The following is a 19,405-nucleotide window of genomic DNA, read 5'->3' as shown; positions in this document are numbered from 1 at the left end:
AAACAGGCAGTAATCCTGGTCTCTAAAACTACCTCCCCCTGGCCAGCCGGGGGGGGCGCCTGATGGAGGGGAAAGGAACTGGTCGGAATAACGTGTTCCTTCCGGCCGAGGAAACTCTCCCCTTTCAAGTGGGGAAAAAAAGCAGCTTGGACTCCTCATGCATAGGAGGACGCATGAGGTCAGTCCGCTGCCCCCCCCCCAGGTTGGCAGAGGAAGTGTAGCGTAAAAAAATGACATAAGTTCAGGGATAAGGGCTAAGGGTATAGCCCTCGGCCTTCAGGCAAAAGGCTCTGAGCCACTACTGCTTCTCTGACATCTCACATCAACTCACGTGCGTGTACAGTAAAGTACAGTAAAGTTGCGTTTGAAGGGACATCATGCCCCGCTTTATGCTCCCATTGTTCGACGGTGTCACTCGCAGTAAAATGGCAGATCGATAAGCTTTACAACGCGTGGCAATCCGTGACATGTCAGCGGCTCGTTGATTGGCAATTTGTAGTATATCACGCTTCAGGCATCTTGACAGCCACTAACAATAAAGAATGGTTTCCCCCAGAATATGGATGGTATGGTTCATTGTGTGTGTGTGTGTGTGTGTGTGTGTGTGTGTGCGTGTGTGTGTGTGTGTGTGTGTGTGTGTGTGCGTTACAGGGAGACATCGAGGGGATGAGCGCAGAAGCCAACGACAGGAAGGTAAGGAGAACAAAGCCATTGATCAATAAATCGATCACACAAGCCATTTCCAATAATTCTAATCAATGAGCGACGGCATAAGGACAACAGTATTGATCCGTTGCTGCGTCTCTCACATAATATAAACTGGACAACAGCTTTCACCTTCCTCCGCTCTGAGAGATAATCTGATTGTGATTTATAAACACACAGTGATTATATGACGCTTATAGAGAGCCCCGGTCCCGCCCCCTTTCAGAACGGCGAGGGCACCAGAAGAGTGTCTCCCATTCATCTGTCCATAGAGACGTTTCGAAAAGTATTTATTTAACCCATTCTGACCTGAGATCAGATTCTAAAAAATGTCTTCTACACACTGACAGTTTTCCATTCTGACCTGAGATCAGATTCAAAAAAATGATTTTTCAAAAATAGCAAATCTACAATCTCGTAGCGTGCCACAGAGTGGCGCGCTATGAGCTTGTAGATCTGCTATTTTTAAATGGCTAAAGCATAACGTAATGCTAACACCAAAAGGGGTTCCCACCCCAAAATGGGTTTTAACCCATTTTTCTGAAATATATATTTTCACGATTTTTCAAAAATAGCAGACCTACAAGCTCATTTTTCAATAGCTAAATTATAACCTAATGTTTAAAACACCAAAAAGGGTTCCGGCCAAAAATGGGTTAAACACCTTTTAAAGCCTCGGGACAAAGCCAACTCCTGACAAAACATGACAATATAAACTTAGATTAGACGTAGTTTATTGTCATGATCTGAGTTGGCTTTTTGTCCGAGGCTTAAATGTCTTTAAATAAATACTTTCTGAAACATCTATGGAGAAATTAATGGGAAATCCAATTCCGGTGCCCTCGAAGGGGGGCGGGACTGTGACACTCTATAATTATGCAGTCTAATGTCTAGAGAGAGAGCCTTAAGACTTTATGCAGTATAATAAATGTACAGTAAACATAATGTTGTGTAATGAAAAACATATCAATGGGTAGACAAAAGGTATCCTTCCTCCAAGTTGTACATGCTTGTCAAGGTGTAAATTGAAAAGAAAAGAATCCTCCGTCTTTGGTGAAAAATGTAATAGTTTATTTGATGATGAGCAAGGCAAATAAATAACAGGACCTACGCGTTTCGACCAAAAGGTCTTCGTCAGGGTCTATATCTGCCAGCTTGGCTGATTAGTCACCCTTAAATACAACCAGGTGGTGGATGTGATCCAATCATGTCATGACATCGTTATTATTATTTCATTGGCATATCAATTATTTCATTTTAGTTACATTATTTCGTTATAATATCATGTTTATTACACATAAGATGTTCAATAAATCAAAAAAACTAATTATAAAAATAACAAAACACCAAAGTGACCAGCACCAAGTGAAAAGTAAAAGGCAATTAATGGGAAAACAAAGGGAAAAGTATAAAGTAAATATTTATATTGACACATTTTAAACGGTAACCCAAATCACAGAGAAAATATGCAGGACCGCATCAGAGAAAAGGCAGGAAATCAACTTCATCATTAAAGGCCAGGAAACATTGTGGCTTTTAGAGTTACTATCCAAAACAAATCTCTTTGAAGTTTGTTGAGTCTATCACCAAAGACTATACCACCTGCCGTTTGGGATAGCTTCAATTGCTGTAGCGTTCAGAGAGAAGGGGCTCCCGTGCCCTTTTTCATGATAATGGACAGCCATCGGATAGTTGTTTGTGTGCAAATAGCCGTTTAGTGTTCTCCCAGTCTGTCCTTAAATCTACGCTTGGTTCTGCCTACACGGAAACAACCACAGGGACATTCGAGGCGATAAACAATGAAGGATGTGTTGCAATTTGCAAAATGGTTGATTTTGTATATACATGGTTGGTGAACACATCAATACATGTATTTGTTTTGGGAATATTGGCACAGTGGGTACAATGCGGTCATTGTACCCACTGTGCCAATATGTGCCATGGAAAATTGGACAGGTTTCTGGGAGCCAGCTAGATTTTAGGTGGCAAATGACTGCGCATTAGCTTATTCTGTAGCGTGTGCGCCCTCTTGTTAATAAAGGTGAGTGGTGCAGAGAAGATCTCTTTCATAGCTGGGTCGCTGTGTAGCAAAGGCTCAAGGCAGATGTTTGTGTGTGTGTGTGTGTATGAGCACGGAATGGGCTGATTGGCTGAGCACGGAACGTGCCCTACCAGGGCCCAGGAAATGATTCCCCGTTCATTTTCCTCATTTTAAGCCTCGTACAAAGACAAATCATAACGAACACAAATTTTCAGGGCGTACAAATAATTGGAAAGAAAGAAGAAAACGGCAGGTTACCACACTTTTCTTTGTTGTTTTTCTTCTTTGTAATTATTTGTTCGGTCCAAAATGTTGTGTTTTTTATTTGTCATGATTTGTCACGACTCGAGTTGGCTTTGTCCGAGGCGTAAATGTCTTTCAATAAATACTTTTTGAAAAGCCTTAAGCCTAAGGAGAAAATGAACGGGGAATTCACTTCTGGGGCTGACGTCGTCATGCAAGGGGGCGGGACTGCGACGCTCTATGATGATGTATGATAAGAGCACCCCTCACTTCACACGAGTGTGATTTTCTTTTTTTAAGACGGGGTAAGATTAGCCATATCAAAACACCTCCAGAAAGGTTAAAACACCTTCCCCTACGCAAACCCCTATGTTTGAGAAACAGCGTAGATGAATTATTAATGAAATAACCCTTGGAAAACGTAGCAGCCATACAGGAAAAAACAATCTCAATGCAACCCCAAATGAAATACGCCCTCGACTCGTATCTCTCATGAATTATTTATTTGCAATCACCATTTACCAAAAATAATCACACAAGTATCATTCATATTCTCGCTGGGAACCGCTCCTGTAGTAGTGATTCTATTGTTAAACAGTATAGATATGAACTATTATAGAATACCTCTTTAAATACCCATCATAATATCGTCTCATCGGCTGATAAGTTATTTTGCATAATGGTTAGAATTGTTTGCGTTCATCTTTAAACAGCTTGATGAAATGAACAGAAATGTCATGTTTCCATGAGTCCCTGCTTTGGGCTTTTTGTGAGCTTGTAGATCTGCAAAATTCATTGTCGGTCAATTAATTGCATTTTAATTGTTTTTCTTTATCATATCTGCCTTTTTAAATTTTTGTTTACCAAGCTTAAAAGGCATGTTTTGTGTCAGGGACCCCCAGAAGAGAAGATTTGTGTTGAAGAGCTTGTCTCTCTCTCTCTCTCTCTCTCTCTCTCTCTCTCTCTCTCTCTCTCTCTCTCTCTCTCTCTCTCTCTCTCTCTCTCTCTCTCTCTCTCTCTCTCTCTCTCTCTCTCTCTCTCTCTCTCTCTCTCTCTCTCCTCCCTCTCCTTACCACCCCATAATTATACTGGGACCTGTGTTGAAAGAGTTACCACGGCAACAAGCTTATAATTCTCCTGCTGTTCACAAGTATCAGAAAGGCTCAAAAGAAAACCACTCATTATGAAATACGTGCGTGTGTGAGAGAGAGAGAGAGAGAGAGGGCTCCATTTTCGTCACCGCTAAGCCCCTTATCCCTAAACTTCTTTGCCGTTTTTACTATTTTGAAAAACATTTTTGAATAGTTCAACTAGCCAATCTACATTGACACGTTGTGAGCTTGTAGACTGGCCATTTTAACTATTCAAAAATGTTTAGCAAAGTAGTAAAAAAAAAGGCAGTACAGTGTTTTCCTGTATTGTATGTGCACGCTCTGATTTTGTGTCTTTATCTATGCTTGAGAAACTTCTTGTCTCATAAGGCGTTGGCTGAGCTTACAGACAGTAAAGTGAATCATCACAGTCTATGATTTAAACGTGCACCAATATTCAACACGAATCTTTTGAAGTTGAAAGATGAAATTGTGAAGACACAGTGGCATTTGATTTAGATGATCGTTGCTGTCGGGCATAAACATATCTCCATATTTCATTTTTTCTTTTAAATATATTATTTTGATAATAATGCCTTGTTTTATACATTTTTGTATGACTGTTTTGCGCAAAAAAAAAAGGCAATCTAAAGCTAACAATGCATCGCAGTGCAATGCCTGGTCAGCTTGTAGTTGGGCTGTTTTCAAAAATAAATTGAAAGACTTTGGAATATTCCAATAATACATTTTCACGTATAAGGCTAATGTGCAAAATAGGCACATCTAATTGAAAGTGGTTAAGTCTGCCTGGGAAATCTATAAATATTGACCCAATGAAAAGTATAACTTAATTAACTAGAGCCTTTCTTTCTCCATAGCTGCTGTATGAAGAATGGGCCAGCTACAGTGTCTTCTACAAGTACCAGCCTATTGGCCTCATCAGGTGAGACCCTCGCCATGGCTGTTTGTCATTTATGTCACGTTCTCATACTTGTCAATAACATGTTAGGAAGATAGATAAGGTGTGGTTTGAGTTATTGTGAGACACTACAGCAGGGTAATTTCCAGGGCAAGACCCCATTGAAAAGGACCCCCAGCTTGACATGCAGAGGCTATACTGACCCCCATTTAATGCCATTTATATCTGTGTAATTCTTCCAGGGGCCACAAGGGGGCGCTCCCGCGGGCTGCTACTTGCACTACAGCATAGAATACAATATACACAGTCACATCACTCGCGGTGTAGTCCTTTAAGGCACTTCATTGTTTTCATCTTAAATGGGATGGGTAATGCTGCAAGCAGCAACGGCCTTCGTCAGCGTTGTATATGATTGTATGATTTTATCATTAAACATAACAGTCTAAATAGATTATTATTTCTCTCACACTACCCTCTGTAGTATGTGTCTGTAGTATGAGTCTCTATGTATACCCAATGCCTATTTGAGAAACATTGCTGTATGGGACGTATATTTCACAGGCAGAAACCTCCTCATATAATATTATTATTATTATTATTGTAAATTAACACCCAACTTCACGGGTCTGCAGCCATGTTTTCGTTTTCGTGATGGTCAGTAATTATGAGACTGTGTTGACACCACATCAAAATTAAATATTCCCAACTGATTTTCATTGTTTGAACTGATTTGATTAAACTCAGAGCAAATAACCCACCTATCTCCCAGGATCTCTCCCCAGTCATGAGTTAGGAGTTTGAATGAATGTATACAATTAGGTGCAGGATGACATTTGTAGATGTGCATTAGTGGATTTAATTTACTGACTAAACTTAATAATATTTAATTTTAAAAGAAAAAAAACTTCTCTGTCTCACACTTATGCCAGTGTGCCAGCAGTGATCAGCCTCCCCTGTGTGCCAATGTTGGCACCCGTGCCTAACGTTGCCTACCCTGCTACTTGATCATACTAACTACAGCATCACAGAAAAACATCAACAGTAGAACAGATCCACACGCTCACAGCTTGGCTCACAGCTTTGCCACTTTTGCTATTCTAAAATCTAAATATGGGAAAAGTAACAGTTTTGGACATCTGGTCGAAACCCTTTCTCTAAATAAGTTAACCCTTTGCTGTCTTGTTATCCCACAGGAAGTACTTTGGGGAGAAGGTGGGTCTTTACTTTGCGTGGCTGGGCGTCTACACGCAGATGCTGATACCCGCTGCCATCGTTGGAGTCATCGTGTTTCTGTACGGCTGTGCTACTGTCGACGACGACATACCCAGGTACACCCACACACACACACACACACACACACACACACACACACACACACACACAATACCATCCATTTACACACATTTATTTTATTTAAAGACTGGTCATGCACTCTCCATGAGAAAATTAACTATTACTAAAATTGTGGGATGAAAAGTTTAAAGAAAAAACTATTAAAGAATGAACTATTAGTAAACTAAACATAGTTTATTATTATCATCACACACACCAATCATAAGTGTTAGAGAAACAAAACAAAACAAAACAAAACACTAAAAAACGGGTGAAAGTCACCCAAGCACCTGCCTGTAGAAAACACCAGTGGATGTGGGCAGGGAAACAAACCTATACCTTGTATGATGTCACTGAGCATCACGGAGGTACTGAAAGACCCACCCACACCTCAGACATCGGCAACATTATGAAAATTACAAAAAATATATAATTGTCCCGTTGGTGAAACGCTCAGTGGTAGCAAGAGTGGTGATTGTGGTGATCTGCTCAGCCTTGGCTATACTAGGCAAAACATACATCTCATATATGCAGTAGGGAGGGAAGGCTCATCTCAGTCGATCTGGCGTCATGATGTAGCGCTTTGTTGTCGAAGACAGTTCCATTACCAAGTGGTGTTGTGGGCTTGTCAGGAGGCTGGTCAACATAGACGTTGTAGAATGGATGTGTGGACTGGACAGTGGACTGAATGTCTTCAGTCGTCTGAGGCAGCAGAGGCATTGTTGAGCTCTTTTCATCATGTGCATGGTATGTGTCCAATTTGACGTCTTTAGCGATGTGTACTGCGAGTCACTGACATTCTCCACTGCAACGCCATTGGTGTTGACGACGGGGGAGTGCTCTCTCCTCTGCCTTCCTGAAGTCCACGATCATCTCCTTGGCCCTGTTGTTGGCATTGAGAGAGAGGTCGTTCTCCTGGCAAAGACCTGTGCTGTGTAGCTACACTGTTGCATGTTTCCAGGGAGTAGAGGATAGGGCTTTTATAGCCCTCAGCCCAGAGGGGCTCCTGCATGTGTTGGATGGTCAGTGCAAGTCTGATTTAATGCTGCCCAATCTGCCATCCTGGCCACAGCCCAACAGGAAGTCCAGTATCTAGCAGTATCACATCATGGTTGGGTGCAGGCCCAGATCTCTGAGCTTCGGTATCGAGCTTTGGCAGAAAGCGTCATGTTGAATGCCGAGCTGTAGTCGGGGCTTAATGTGTGCCTGAGCTGGCCGGAGCTTGGCTATACCGCTGCGTTCCAGGAAATCTAGGTGGTGTAAGAATGCACATACAAATCAATATGTTCCATTTTAGGCTATGTATTATTAATTCAACTTTCACAGATGCACTCTCTCTCTCTATAGTAGTCTGTCTGTGTTGTTAACCGAGCTGGGCAGTATACTGTCTGTCTAATATTCTGTGACTTTGTGCCTGACACAACGTGAGAGTGACTTTTAGTTGGATTAACTCCGGCACCTCAATCAATTACTGACTGTTTCTATGAATGTTCATAACACAGCTGAGCTGTTCCTTATACCTCCGGGTGACAGCGCAGCAGAGGGTGGTGTGTGGAAAAAGCCATGGCATTTGCATTGTTGACGGATCTGTTTTGACAGATCCGTTTTGACAGATCCATGCAAATTGCCATGGGTCGAAAATGGCAGGCAGCATGGAACAAATGTAGTCGTCTAACCCACCACTCAAAGTGTTCCCTGACAGTTGAGGTGAGTCAGACATGTAACCTTTAGGAGAGGATAGATAATACACTGCAGGGCTGTCTTTACTTTGACCTGTTCTGCAGTCTGACTGTGTCTCAGGTGTAAACAGACATGGTGAGAAATGGAGATTACTTTCTCTTTTCTGTGTGTGTGTGTGTGTGTGTGTGTGTGTGTGTGTGTGTGTGTGTGTGTGTGTGTGTGTGTGTGTGTGTGTGTGTGTGTGTGTGTGTGTGTGTGTGTGTGTGTGTGTGTGTGTGTGTGTGTGTGTGTGTGTGTGTGTGTGTGTGTGTGTGTGTGTGTGTGTGTGTGTGTGTGTGTGTGTGTGTGTGTGTGTGTGTGTGTGTGTGTGTGTGTGTGTGTGTGTGTGTGTGTGTGTGTGTGTGTGTGTGTGTGTGTGTGTGTGTGTGTGTGTGTGTGTGTGTGTGTGTGTGTGTGTGTGTGTGTGTGTGTGTGTGTGTGTGTGTGTGTGTGGTTGATTTAGGGCAGTAGAACATTCCATGGCTATATTCCAAAACTTCCATATGGTGTAACATTCTTCTGGTCAAAAACATACATTGAGGGCAAGCAGGCTAAGTTATTAATTACATACCAGGAAGTTCTCTGTGAGAGAAATCATATGGTTTGTTTTGATTAATTTAGCAGAACAATATGGAGAACCATCTGTTCCCACAAGTAATCAAATCTATACTATATTAGGGCTAGTCAATGGTAATGTGCATACAGGCTCGCTCGACAACCTAATCCTCGATCTATACATTGAAGCATTTTGACGGGTAAATTCAGCAACAACTTGGTTACAAAGTTTAGTTTAGTTGTCCACCTGTCCCAAAGTCAAACTCTGCAACAGTTTGTCCACCAAAAATCCCTCGTGCTGATTTGTGTGGCGGTCTTTTTTTTTTTTAAGGTGTATGAAATAGTCGACGTTGCTTGAATCGCAGGAATGTGTGGCTTTTTCAGTCTTATAGTTATGAACATGGAATGTGTTTTGGCTTGTTTTAGATGGATGGACGATAGGCTGTAGTGTCTGCTGGCATGATAAAGGGGATTAATTTCGGCAAAAAGTGTTTCAACTGGTCAGCCAAATGAGATATCGAAAAATACGTGATATTGCACTATAACATCATGAAGGCTAATTTGACATTTAGGATACAAAAATAAGTTCTGTCCAAAAACTTTGGCTACTTGGCTTTGTATAGGGCAGAATTGATTGCATGGGTTTTCTCAATGATCATTTGATGTTTGGTTATTTATTTGACGTACGTGTGTGTGTGTGTGTGTGTGTGTGTGCGTGTGTGTGTGTGTGTGTGTGTGTGTGTGTGTGTGTGTGTGTGTGCGTGTGTGTGTGTGTGTGTGTGTGTGTGTGTGTGTGTGTGTGTGTGTGTGTGTGTGTGTGTGTGTGTGTGTGTGTGTGTCCTTTACCTTCCTTCCCCCTCTCTCTCCCTCTGTCCTCCCTCTCAGCATGGAGATCTGTGACGCCAGGAACAACATCACCATGTGTCCACTGTGTGACCGCGCGTGCAGCTACTGGAAGCTGGTGACGGCGTGTGGCACGGCGCGGGCCAGCCACCTCTTCGATAACCCCGCCACCGTCTTCTTCTCCATCTTCATGGCTCTCTGGGGTGAGGACTGGAGGAGGAGGAGGAACACAGCAGTTATACATGTTCCATCTCGATATCAAAACCATCCGTTCAGAACGAGGAACGGTGTTCATATACACTCTCTCTATGGGTTCACATTGGACTTGTAGAAAGCCAGCTACTGGTTGATTGCGTTATGGGAATTACATAGGAACCTGTGTAATGTGGGGTGCATATGTTGGGTTAGACATACTAACAGTCCGACAGTCATTAGTTTGACAACACCCGTGGCTCCCGACTTGCGCGCAGGTTAAAACCATCCCGTGGAAGGTTAAAACGATCCTGTCGCTCCCTATATGCATGGCACGTTGCAACTAACCCCTGGCAGGTTACAAGTTACAACTAACCTGTGGCCCGGCCTGTGCCGTGGCTCAGGCTGGATGAAAGGTTAAACTGTCAAATGGATAAACATTACAAGGCCGACGGCCTTTACGGCATGTCACCCCCACCATCTCTCTCTCTCCCCATTTATAAAAAAATATAAAAACATAAAGGCACTCATGACAAGACTGTAGACTTAGTACATCGGACCAAACACATGTGTAATGTAAGGAACATTGTTTGCTCTGTCGCGCTACCAGAATACTATTTTCTAAAGTAAAAGCGACTAAACTGCTCGTATTTGAACGACGTGGGTTGCCACCCCACCTGCTGGGACTGGGAATATTTTCCTCACAGACAACAACACACAATAATAACTACCGTTTTGTTTTCTGCCTCCACGCCTGATGAAGCGTATAGCCGTTGAGGTGTGAGCGGAATTTAAATCGATATTTAAAAGATCCCTGCTGCGGCGGGGACTGGGAGAAGGTGTTGTTGAAACAGTGGAGCCCCCGAGGGAAGATGAAATTGCACGCAGGAAGAAAATATCAATTTGATCTCAAGTCCGCTTGCATGGCCGCCTGCCTGGCTTCAGTGACTTGCATGGCGTAATGCCGTCACGCGCCATTAAACCCTATAAACCTCATTGACCGCAGGGTCCTCCATGGGTCTATATGTGGGCTGTACTAGCTCCCCACCCCCTCTCTCGCCAATATGGTACACAACCCAAAGCTCTACCAAAACCTCACTGTGCATTAACCACATTAACCCTGGTGTCCCTATTTTCTTTTAGTTTTTTTTTACGTTACGGTAGTTTTTTATTGAAGGAATGTTACAGCAATCAAAAGATCAAAAGAAACCATTCTAGTTTTCTGAATACAAAAGAAAAAAAAGTGTAATTATCATGAGCTTGTAGATCAGCTATATGTCCACTATTTGTCGTCCAACAAAACGGTTATTTTATACCATTTGGAACGATACCTATATGTATATGCACGCACGCACGCACGCACGCACGCACGCACGCACACACACTTTTTTTGAGTGGCAACCACTCCCTTATGGAGCTACATATGTGTGTGCCTGGGTATGAGCACGAAAATAGCATGGTTGTTTTTCACCACTTGTGCGCAACCTAACGCACATATTAACTGTATATATGATGATTTATGGTGTGCCAGCTACAGTATAGTAGAGGGTACAGTAGAGGGACCCCCACACGGTAACTCTGTCATCTCTCAACCGTTTCGGACGTGGGGCGGCTCGCCGGAATCGTCCTGGCCCCCTGGGCGCATGCATTCCTGGGGGTCTGGAATTTCCGGGGACCCCCACACGGAGTTGCACCACTCACTTCACACGGGTGTGATTTTTTTATATCATTAGGGCTATATCTGCTCTATATGTGCGTGTGTGCAATTCAAAGTGTATAGGATTGGTTATTGCCACGGACAGAAGTGATTCTTTCCTTTTTCCAACTGCGGTGCGTTGGGAGTGCAGTCAGAGAAATTCATTAGCGACTCTGTACAGCTGTGAGATCCTGCCTCTGATGTGCCGGGGCCGTTCGCTGATCAATCAGCTGCGTGTTATTCTCTAACTGATTGACTGGCTGAAGTGCAATTATCCCCAAACGATCCCCCACGTCCCCAACGTCCCCCGTCAATGCGATAGAGAGAGAGAGAGAGAGAGAGACGCTCGCAGCTACTCTATTCCTTACAACAGTGTTTCACCGGATTTTGCTGTTAAATAAATAAATAATTAGCGTGTGACTGCGCACGTCTGTAGGAACCAATAGTTGGAACCCGAAATTGAATTATTATATAATATATAATTTTATTTTTTCTTTGTAAGTTATATCTTGCCTACCATGCAGCACCACCTGAAAGCATCATGAGCTTTCTGCCTTAATTGGACTGTTTATGTAACCCTGCACCTCTCCAAACTGCAGAGTAAAATCCTCACCACACTTTCAGAGTTAAATTAACACTGAGGATTGTACTGTGTGCAGGCCAGGGGGCCTCATTTGTGTCCCGTTGACCATCCTTGAATTTGGCTTTTTTTTTAAAATGCCACACAACATGCATGCATGGCATGCACACACACACACACACACACACACACACACACACACACACACACACACACACTCCAGCACAATCTGTCACGCTATACCAGGGCCAATGGCTTTTTGGTTAATAGTACCAAAGAGGGTGAATACACGCACAGTCGCACACGCACACGCACACAATGTACATGCACCAACACTTCCCTCCTCCTCCTGTCTGATGTCCTGCCAGTGCCATCTGTTCTCCGCAGAAGGACCGCGGAGAGAAGAGAGAGAGAGAGAGAGATCACAGTCTATACAGCTATAGCGTCTGTTTGTCACCTTTAGAATACTAAATTACCAAATTGTCACAATTACCACTATCAAGGTTTATGTCGGCCATTGGTCTTTTAGTAAAATTATTTATTATTAGGCTATTATATGAAGCAACACAACATCACAATATGTATATTTATAAATGAGTATAAATGATGCTTTAGGAAACTGTGGGATGGAATTAAGGCATGAGCATGCAGCAGCCTCAGTGCAGCTGTTATAAATTGGTGCAAATTGGCTCTACAGTAATGTATGTAGATTGATCAGTTGGGTGTTGCACACGCACATACATACTCTATCTGCTAACACGCGTGCTATGTGTATTGCATTGTTGCCGGTAATTTTAACGTGTGTGTGTGTGTGTGTGTGTGTGTGTGCGCGTGTGTGCGCGTGTGTGCGTGCGTGTGTGTGTGTGCGTGTGCGTGCGTGTGTGCGCGTGCAGCTGTAATCTTTATGGAACACTGGAAGAGGAGGCAGATGAGGCTGAACTACATCTGGGACCTGACGGGCTTCGAGGAGGAGGAGGTGAGACCACACCTTTTCTCAACTCCCTGAACACATGTTGAGCTGAAATGAGATGCAATGCACGCACAAATGATCCATTTTGTATCGCCATACCATGCATGGTACAGTCAGGCTAAAAGGATAACACAAAAAAGTCCTGGAGACTTCCATTATGGTCCTATTTAATCAACATAGCATAACTAAGTACTGTAAGTAATACGTGTCGAACAAATGCGAAACATTGTATTGTACAAAATGTAGAAAGAAGAAAAAGACGGCTGTGAAGTGTGAATGACACCTATGGGGAATTTACCTTCCCTTGTGGTCTTTGGTTGATGTTTTTTTCAGGCGACTTTTGAAAGAAACCAGTGATACACATTCTTTAAAGCGGTGGTTTCCAAAACCTTTAAGGTCAAGACCCAAAAGAGAGATTAGACGTTTGCCCGGGAGTCCAAACTAGTGAAAATATCTATTGTCTAAAATATCGTGCCATGTCGCAAGCTTGTAGATTGGCTATTTTCACTACTTTTTAGTTTAGTTTAGTTTATTTGATCATATTCACAGTAACAATAAAACCTATTTGTTAACACACGGTTACAATAACAAAAAGGAACTGGAGGTGATCAAAAGGAATAGGCTGAAGCTGAAAGCTTATAAATGCCTATTCTACGATCAACAAAATAAAAACTCCTCACGTGATTACAGTAAATTGAAGGAATTAACAATAAACAATCCAAACAATTTAATACCATCGCCAAGAAGATTCACAAACAAACAAAACTTCCTAATTATTATTATTTTTGTATTCATGGCATTTCTTCGATTTGTTGATTTGTTTGTTTTAATAATCATTCAATTGTTATTTTTATAATTTATTTTTATTTTATTTATGTTTGTTTTTTAATGTATAGGGAAAGAAAATTGGGTTTTTACTCTAGTCATATACCCCATAAAAATTGGTCTGTGCCCTATAAATAGGTCCCGAGCCACTGTTTGCGAACCACTGCTTTAATGGTTCGACCGCAAACATCCCCCCGCCCCAACACATGTGTTTGTGTCTCTGACATTCTCTCTCTATTTCACATGCTTGTAGTTCACTATTTTTGACAGGTGATGATCGCCCATGCATGAATCAGGCTCGATCCATGGAGCCCGAGTCATGGACTCCATTAGCATGTTAAAGCTCATCTGGCTATTTATTCCAGTTTATATATTAGTAATGATGATACATTAAGTCCGAGCGACTGCTCAAAACGTGTCAAACTTAATGTTCCCACATTAGTGCAGATTTCTATGAGAAGCTACATTGTAGGGCTGGGGATATATTTGAGACTAGATATAGTTTAGTTAGATAGTTTTTTTGGACCATTTTTGAAAACTTTAAAAGAAAAGTTGTATTATCATCAGATACTATTGTCACAATATGCTATTATTGTCACAACATTGATATGGAGGCATTTTGGTCACACATTGTGATGTTTAATTGTGTCTATATCACCCAGCCCTATTAATTGTCTTACTGGATACAAGCTGGCACATTCAGAGCCCACACAAAAACAAGCAAATCACTGAATAGGCATGAAAAGCAGTTTCTCTACATTATCTTATTAATACCTGGAAACTCAATGCTATTGTTATTCAGTCACATCCTGCTATTGAGCAGGATGTGAAAATCGGAAAATAAAACGTCACAGTTTTTCTTGCGTGTCTGAACAACCGAGAGCTCGCATACAGTAGTTTCTCCCAGAGCATTTAATTATAGGGCCAGTCCTAGAAACCCGGAACGTAAATGAGAGGGCTTACCTTATGACCTTATGACAGACGTTGTGATGTCCTCCACACAATAGAACAATTGGTTTCAGGTTGAAAAATCAGGACTTAAATGAAGAGTTGAATGTGACTGATGTCTTTTTCCCTTTGTTTTTTGTTTTTTTGTGTCCTGCAGGAGGAACGTGAGGTTTGTTATTGTTAACCTGTCTGGGTGCTTTGAACACCTTTCCTAGCATCTTCTGCTGCAGACACAGCTGCTCACGGCTCAGTGCTCACTAACTACAATCACCCTTTGTATTCAAACTTAAAGGTCTCAAGCCATGAGCCTCAGATCTGCTGCTCTTGTGCCACGTTCTTAACCTCACAACTGCTGCACCGGCTGTCTCTCTCTGTCTCTCTGTCTCTCTGTCTCTCTGTCTCTCTCTCTGTCTCTCTGTCTGTCTATCTCTCTCTCTCTCTCTCTCTCTCTCTCTCTGCAAATCTGCTTGGCAGCAGATTTGCATTGTCTGTACTGTCTGGAAACCCAGGGCTACAGTTATGCACAGAGCTTTTGTTGCAAATCCTCCATCCTTGGACCAATTCTTTCATCATTGAGAAGTAATGTTTTCGTCTGTAGCACTGAATGATTTGAGGTTGCTATAAGGCCTCCGTTCTGCTGTTGGATCCCAGTGCTTTGACACCAATGACCTTGAGGGGCTGCACTATAATTCCTTGGTCTCTCTGCCTCAGGTTAAACCTGGTTTAAATAGAGCGTCGCAGTTCCGCCCCCTACAGGGCCCAGGAAATTATTCCCCGTTCATTTTCCTCATAGACTTTTCAAAAAGTATTTATTTAAAGACATTTTAAGCCTCGTACAAAGCCAACTGGAGTTGTGACAAATCATGACAACAAACACCATTTTTTTGGGTTTGTTAGAAAGAAGAAGAAAACGGCACTTATTTGTTGTTTTTCTTCTTTATAATTATTTGTTTGGTCCAAAATATTGTGTTTGTTGTCATGAGTTGTCACAACTCCAGTTGGCTTTGTCTGCGGCGTAACCGTCTTTAAATAAACTTTTTGAAACGTCTATGGGAAAAATGCATTGGGAATTATTTCCTGGGCCTGGCGTCGACGTGAAAGGGGGCGGGACTGCAACGCTCTATACTACCTAGCTCTACTATCCTACTCAGCTCTCATCTGCAGAAATTCCATTTCCTTCTGCCGTGCTCCAAGGTTCAGTTCTGGGAGATGGTAAACTCTATTGTCCCCCTGACTGATGGGTTAAGTTGTCTTGAGCACAGTGCTATCGTTGCTTCACAAAAGAAAGAAAGAAAGAAAAGAAGATTTAGTTTTTCTTTTCGTTTGGTACTTTATTTACAGTTTGCTAATGAACACAATGCGCTTTCATCACATGGATAGTGCATGGTTAAGATCCCCAGCAAAGCTTCTCTTGCTTCAGCCATCTGCTTTGCTTTACCAGCCGACATTGTCGCCACCACATTCACGCCTGTATTGACGCTATTATTGATGGCTAGCGGCATCACATTTCTGGTGCCTTTTTGAAGCGTTCAAGAGCTTTTTTGCCAGGAGGAAAAACCCTTTGCGTGTAAACGCGTTCAATGTATATTGTTCACGTGTTGATTTCGATGGTAGTGGAGCACCCAGCTCCACAGCTTTAGAGCAAAGGCTCTAAATACATGTCTTCTTACTGTACATCTGTCTTTAGTAGAGTTGTACGTGATCCAGGTCTCCTTCCAGGTGGGTTGATATTTGCGGTCATATTTGCGCCCCCCCCCCCCTGGCTGCTGCTGACGTGACGACACTTTTAGAATTATTAGCTCTTAAAAGAGCCGCTGTGTTGGTGCTGACAGTGCTGTCCGCCTCTGCAGCTACGTTGTCGGCACCACGAATCTCGTCTTGGCTGGAGGTGGCTTCATCATAGTACCGGTAGTCAAATGGAAATAAAGCCTGTAGGCTACTGTACTGTCTGCAATACAACATACTCCCTACCTGGCAGTAGAACAAAAGCCACCTTATTAGCATTTTAATGAATACCTGTTCGCCCACCCCCCCCCAGTGGCCCAAGCACCCCCCCCCCCCGTAAAGGTGTGTGACTACGTGACAAAATGACCAGGAGGGAGGGGATCTTCAGCCTTCTTCTTCTCAGTGGGTGCCGTTTGGCTTATTATTTTTGCCAGTGGGCGCCTAAGCCCTCCTCAGGCACTCCCCGGAGTTGACGCCGCTGCTTGACAAGAGTCTGGAAGCAACTGATGGATTCGAATGGTTTGATTTGCACTTTGACACACGGCGTCGTCTCCCTGATGGCAGAGGTTCGTATATTCAGAGAAGACGGGATGTTGACAATCCGCATTCGCAATGATTTGTGTTGCTTTGTTCCATGACTGCCTGCTCATACAGACTGTATGGGCAGCTATAGGTCTTTAGAGCCTATTACCTTCATAGCTGATTTGTGCATGAGGGCAGGTTGCTTTTCAAGCATGCAGGTTGTCAAACCGTGCTGTAATTCCATAACTAATGATGCTCCCCTATAGGCTTGCCCAAGAGAACATCAGCATTATCTGGCTACTCACTCCATATACAGCCCCTATCACCTTAACAAGTATATGTCTCTGATGCTTTTTAATGAACACGTTCTCTCCAGCAAAGGAGGTTGTCTATGTGGATACCTATACGTATTATACAAGGACAACTGAATGATCGTCTGGTTTTGGTCATGACTAGGTTGTGTGGATATGTCTGAAATTAGTTGTTTCAGGATGGCATGTCCCATATAGGGATATGGTAAAGACGAACAGATCAGTGTGACGAGCCAGGTGCCGACTCTTCACAGAATGGTGAGAACTGGTATGGATGCCTCCTAGAGATCTTCAAGGTAATGCCCCTCTCTGAGGAGCCGACGGGGCAGCCAAAGGACCAGGGATTATATCCCCACTCTGGCCTCGGAACGCCTGGCCATTTTCCCAGTTAGAAGTAGCTAATGGTGGCCCGGTAAAGGGACGTCTGGGATTACCTCTATGAGCCGATGATAAGAAGATAAACATTGGATGAATGTATAAGCCTCGTTGATACATGAACTTATTGTTTTGACGATAATAATTATTGATAATACATGGATTGGTTATAATTCCCTATGAATAAGCATTAGCACATGGATGAAGTATAACTTCCTAAACACGAACACATGGACAGATTATGACTTCCTACAAATAAACATGAACACTTGGAAGAATTATTACTCTGAGTCCCTACAAATAAACAGAAGTACTGGTTGTTGGCACCACATCCCAGAGAGAGAGCTGCTTGGCAGTTTTCACATCCAGCAATAAAAGGACACATCAATTATGTCACCCACACAGCTTTGTATCATTAAAATAAATTGCCAAGTTCCGGCCATTTCTCTGCCAAAGTGATGCAAAACGCTTGCTTTTATACCAGCTGGAGTGATTATTGTAATGCTCTCCTGTCTGCTCTGTTCAAGAAAGAATTGTACAAATCAGGATTTGTACAATTTAAGCATTTGGCAGAGCGATCAGAGTAAACTAGAAAAAGTGCCCCTCGGGGCACAGGTCTCACCAGGCCAGGTTGTGGCAATTGTATGATTTGAGGCATTTTGTTCCAAAAATGTGTTTTGCTAAAATCCACCTAACAGGCCAATGTGAAAAGGGTGGGATATATTCCTCAGCCTAGTAGGAAAGTCTGTGAAAGATTTCACGTAAATGGCACGCTGCGTTTACGATTTGAGGCTTTTCGTTTCAAAAGGGCCAATCCTGCAAACTTTGAAAGACAATGTTAGCCAATTAGGATGGAATATGAAATATCGGACAGATCCATCTTGAACACGTGACTATAGAGATAGTGTGTGGACAGAATCTGGAGGAGTAATATCCAAAAATGTGTTTTTCAAAAGTCGGCCTCCTGGTGGCACTATAACAGGCCGTTTTGGAAATTGTGAGGCAGAGGTTCATCGTTGGCATCCAGGGAGTGTGTGTGCAAAATTTGGCATCGACCGGGTTAAGAAGTTCTTAAGAATACATTTGTTCTTAGACCCACTTAGGAAGTTTTTAAGAAGGTTTTGGGATCCCTCAATGTTTTCTTAGCTGTGATTTGTTCGTAGGTAAGAACAGACTCTACGCACACTGTGGAGCAATCTTAGGGTGCCTTTTTTGTTCTTAAGTGCAATCTGAAAACATAAAGGAAAAACAGCGCCCTCTGCATGATGCTCAAAGTTTGGCCTGAAGACCTCAAGGGGTCCTTGAGGAAGTTCAAGGCAGTCCACAGCAAAATACGGAACATTTTACCACTTGAATCCCGTTTCATACTTTGAAAATAGCCAATCTACAAGCTCACAAACGTGTGCCATTACTGCCCATTTTGAGCTTGTAGATCGGCTATTTTCGAAACATTTTGATAAATCTTACATTTCCCTAGCAGAACATATTTTCATATGGGCCGTCAATTTGGGGGTCCTTGACATGGAAATGTTTGAGAACCACCAATTGTTTGAGATTGACAATCTGACTGGACTTCTCTTAGGAATTCACTTAGAGAAGTAAGCGGGTGTATATTCAAAATGCAACATCTGCTAGCCTGGCGCGGCCAGACTCATAGCGAGGGTTCACTGATGTTTCCTCCCCGCGTATGATATCGCATGCGGGGAGGAAACATCAGTGAACCCTTGAGTCGATCTGGCCGCGCGAGAACATCTGCTACCAAAGACCAAAACACTGGTTTTAATGGGCCTCATGCGCCAATAAGTTCCTAACT

At 42.7% G+C, this 19,405-nt stretch overlaps 1 protein-coding gene across 1 annotated transcript in view; it reads left to right on the top strand.

The window, feature by feature from the left end:
* The window catches only part of ano1a (anoctamin 1, calcium activated chloride channel a), a 109,244-nt gene that overhangs the window by 51,554 nt on the left and 38,285 nt on the right, over positions 1 to 19,405 (top strand). Inside the window, 5 exon segments of the mRNA XM_080763836.1 lie at positions 652 to 693; positions 4,959 to 5,023; positions 6,193 to 6,327; positions 9,491 to 9,651; positions 12,810 to 12,892. Coding sequence (XP_080619962.1) covers positions 652 to 693; positions 4,959 to 5,023; positions 6,193 to 6,327; positions 9,491 to 9,651; positions 12,810 to 12,892 — 486 coding nt within the window.

Source organism: Protomyctophum bolini (assembly GCF_963924005.1).
Source record: "Protomyctophum bolini genome assembly, chromosome: 1".
Classification (NCBI taxonomy): domain Eukaryota; kingdom Metazoa; phylum Chordata; class Actinopteri; order Myctophiformes; family Myctophidae; genus Protomyctophum; species Protomyctophum bolini.
Note: the sequence above shows the minus strand (reverse complement) of the source record. Positions and strands in the feature narration are given on the sequence as shown.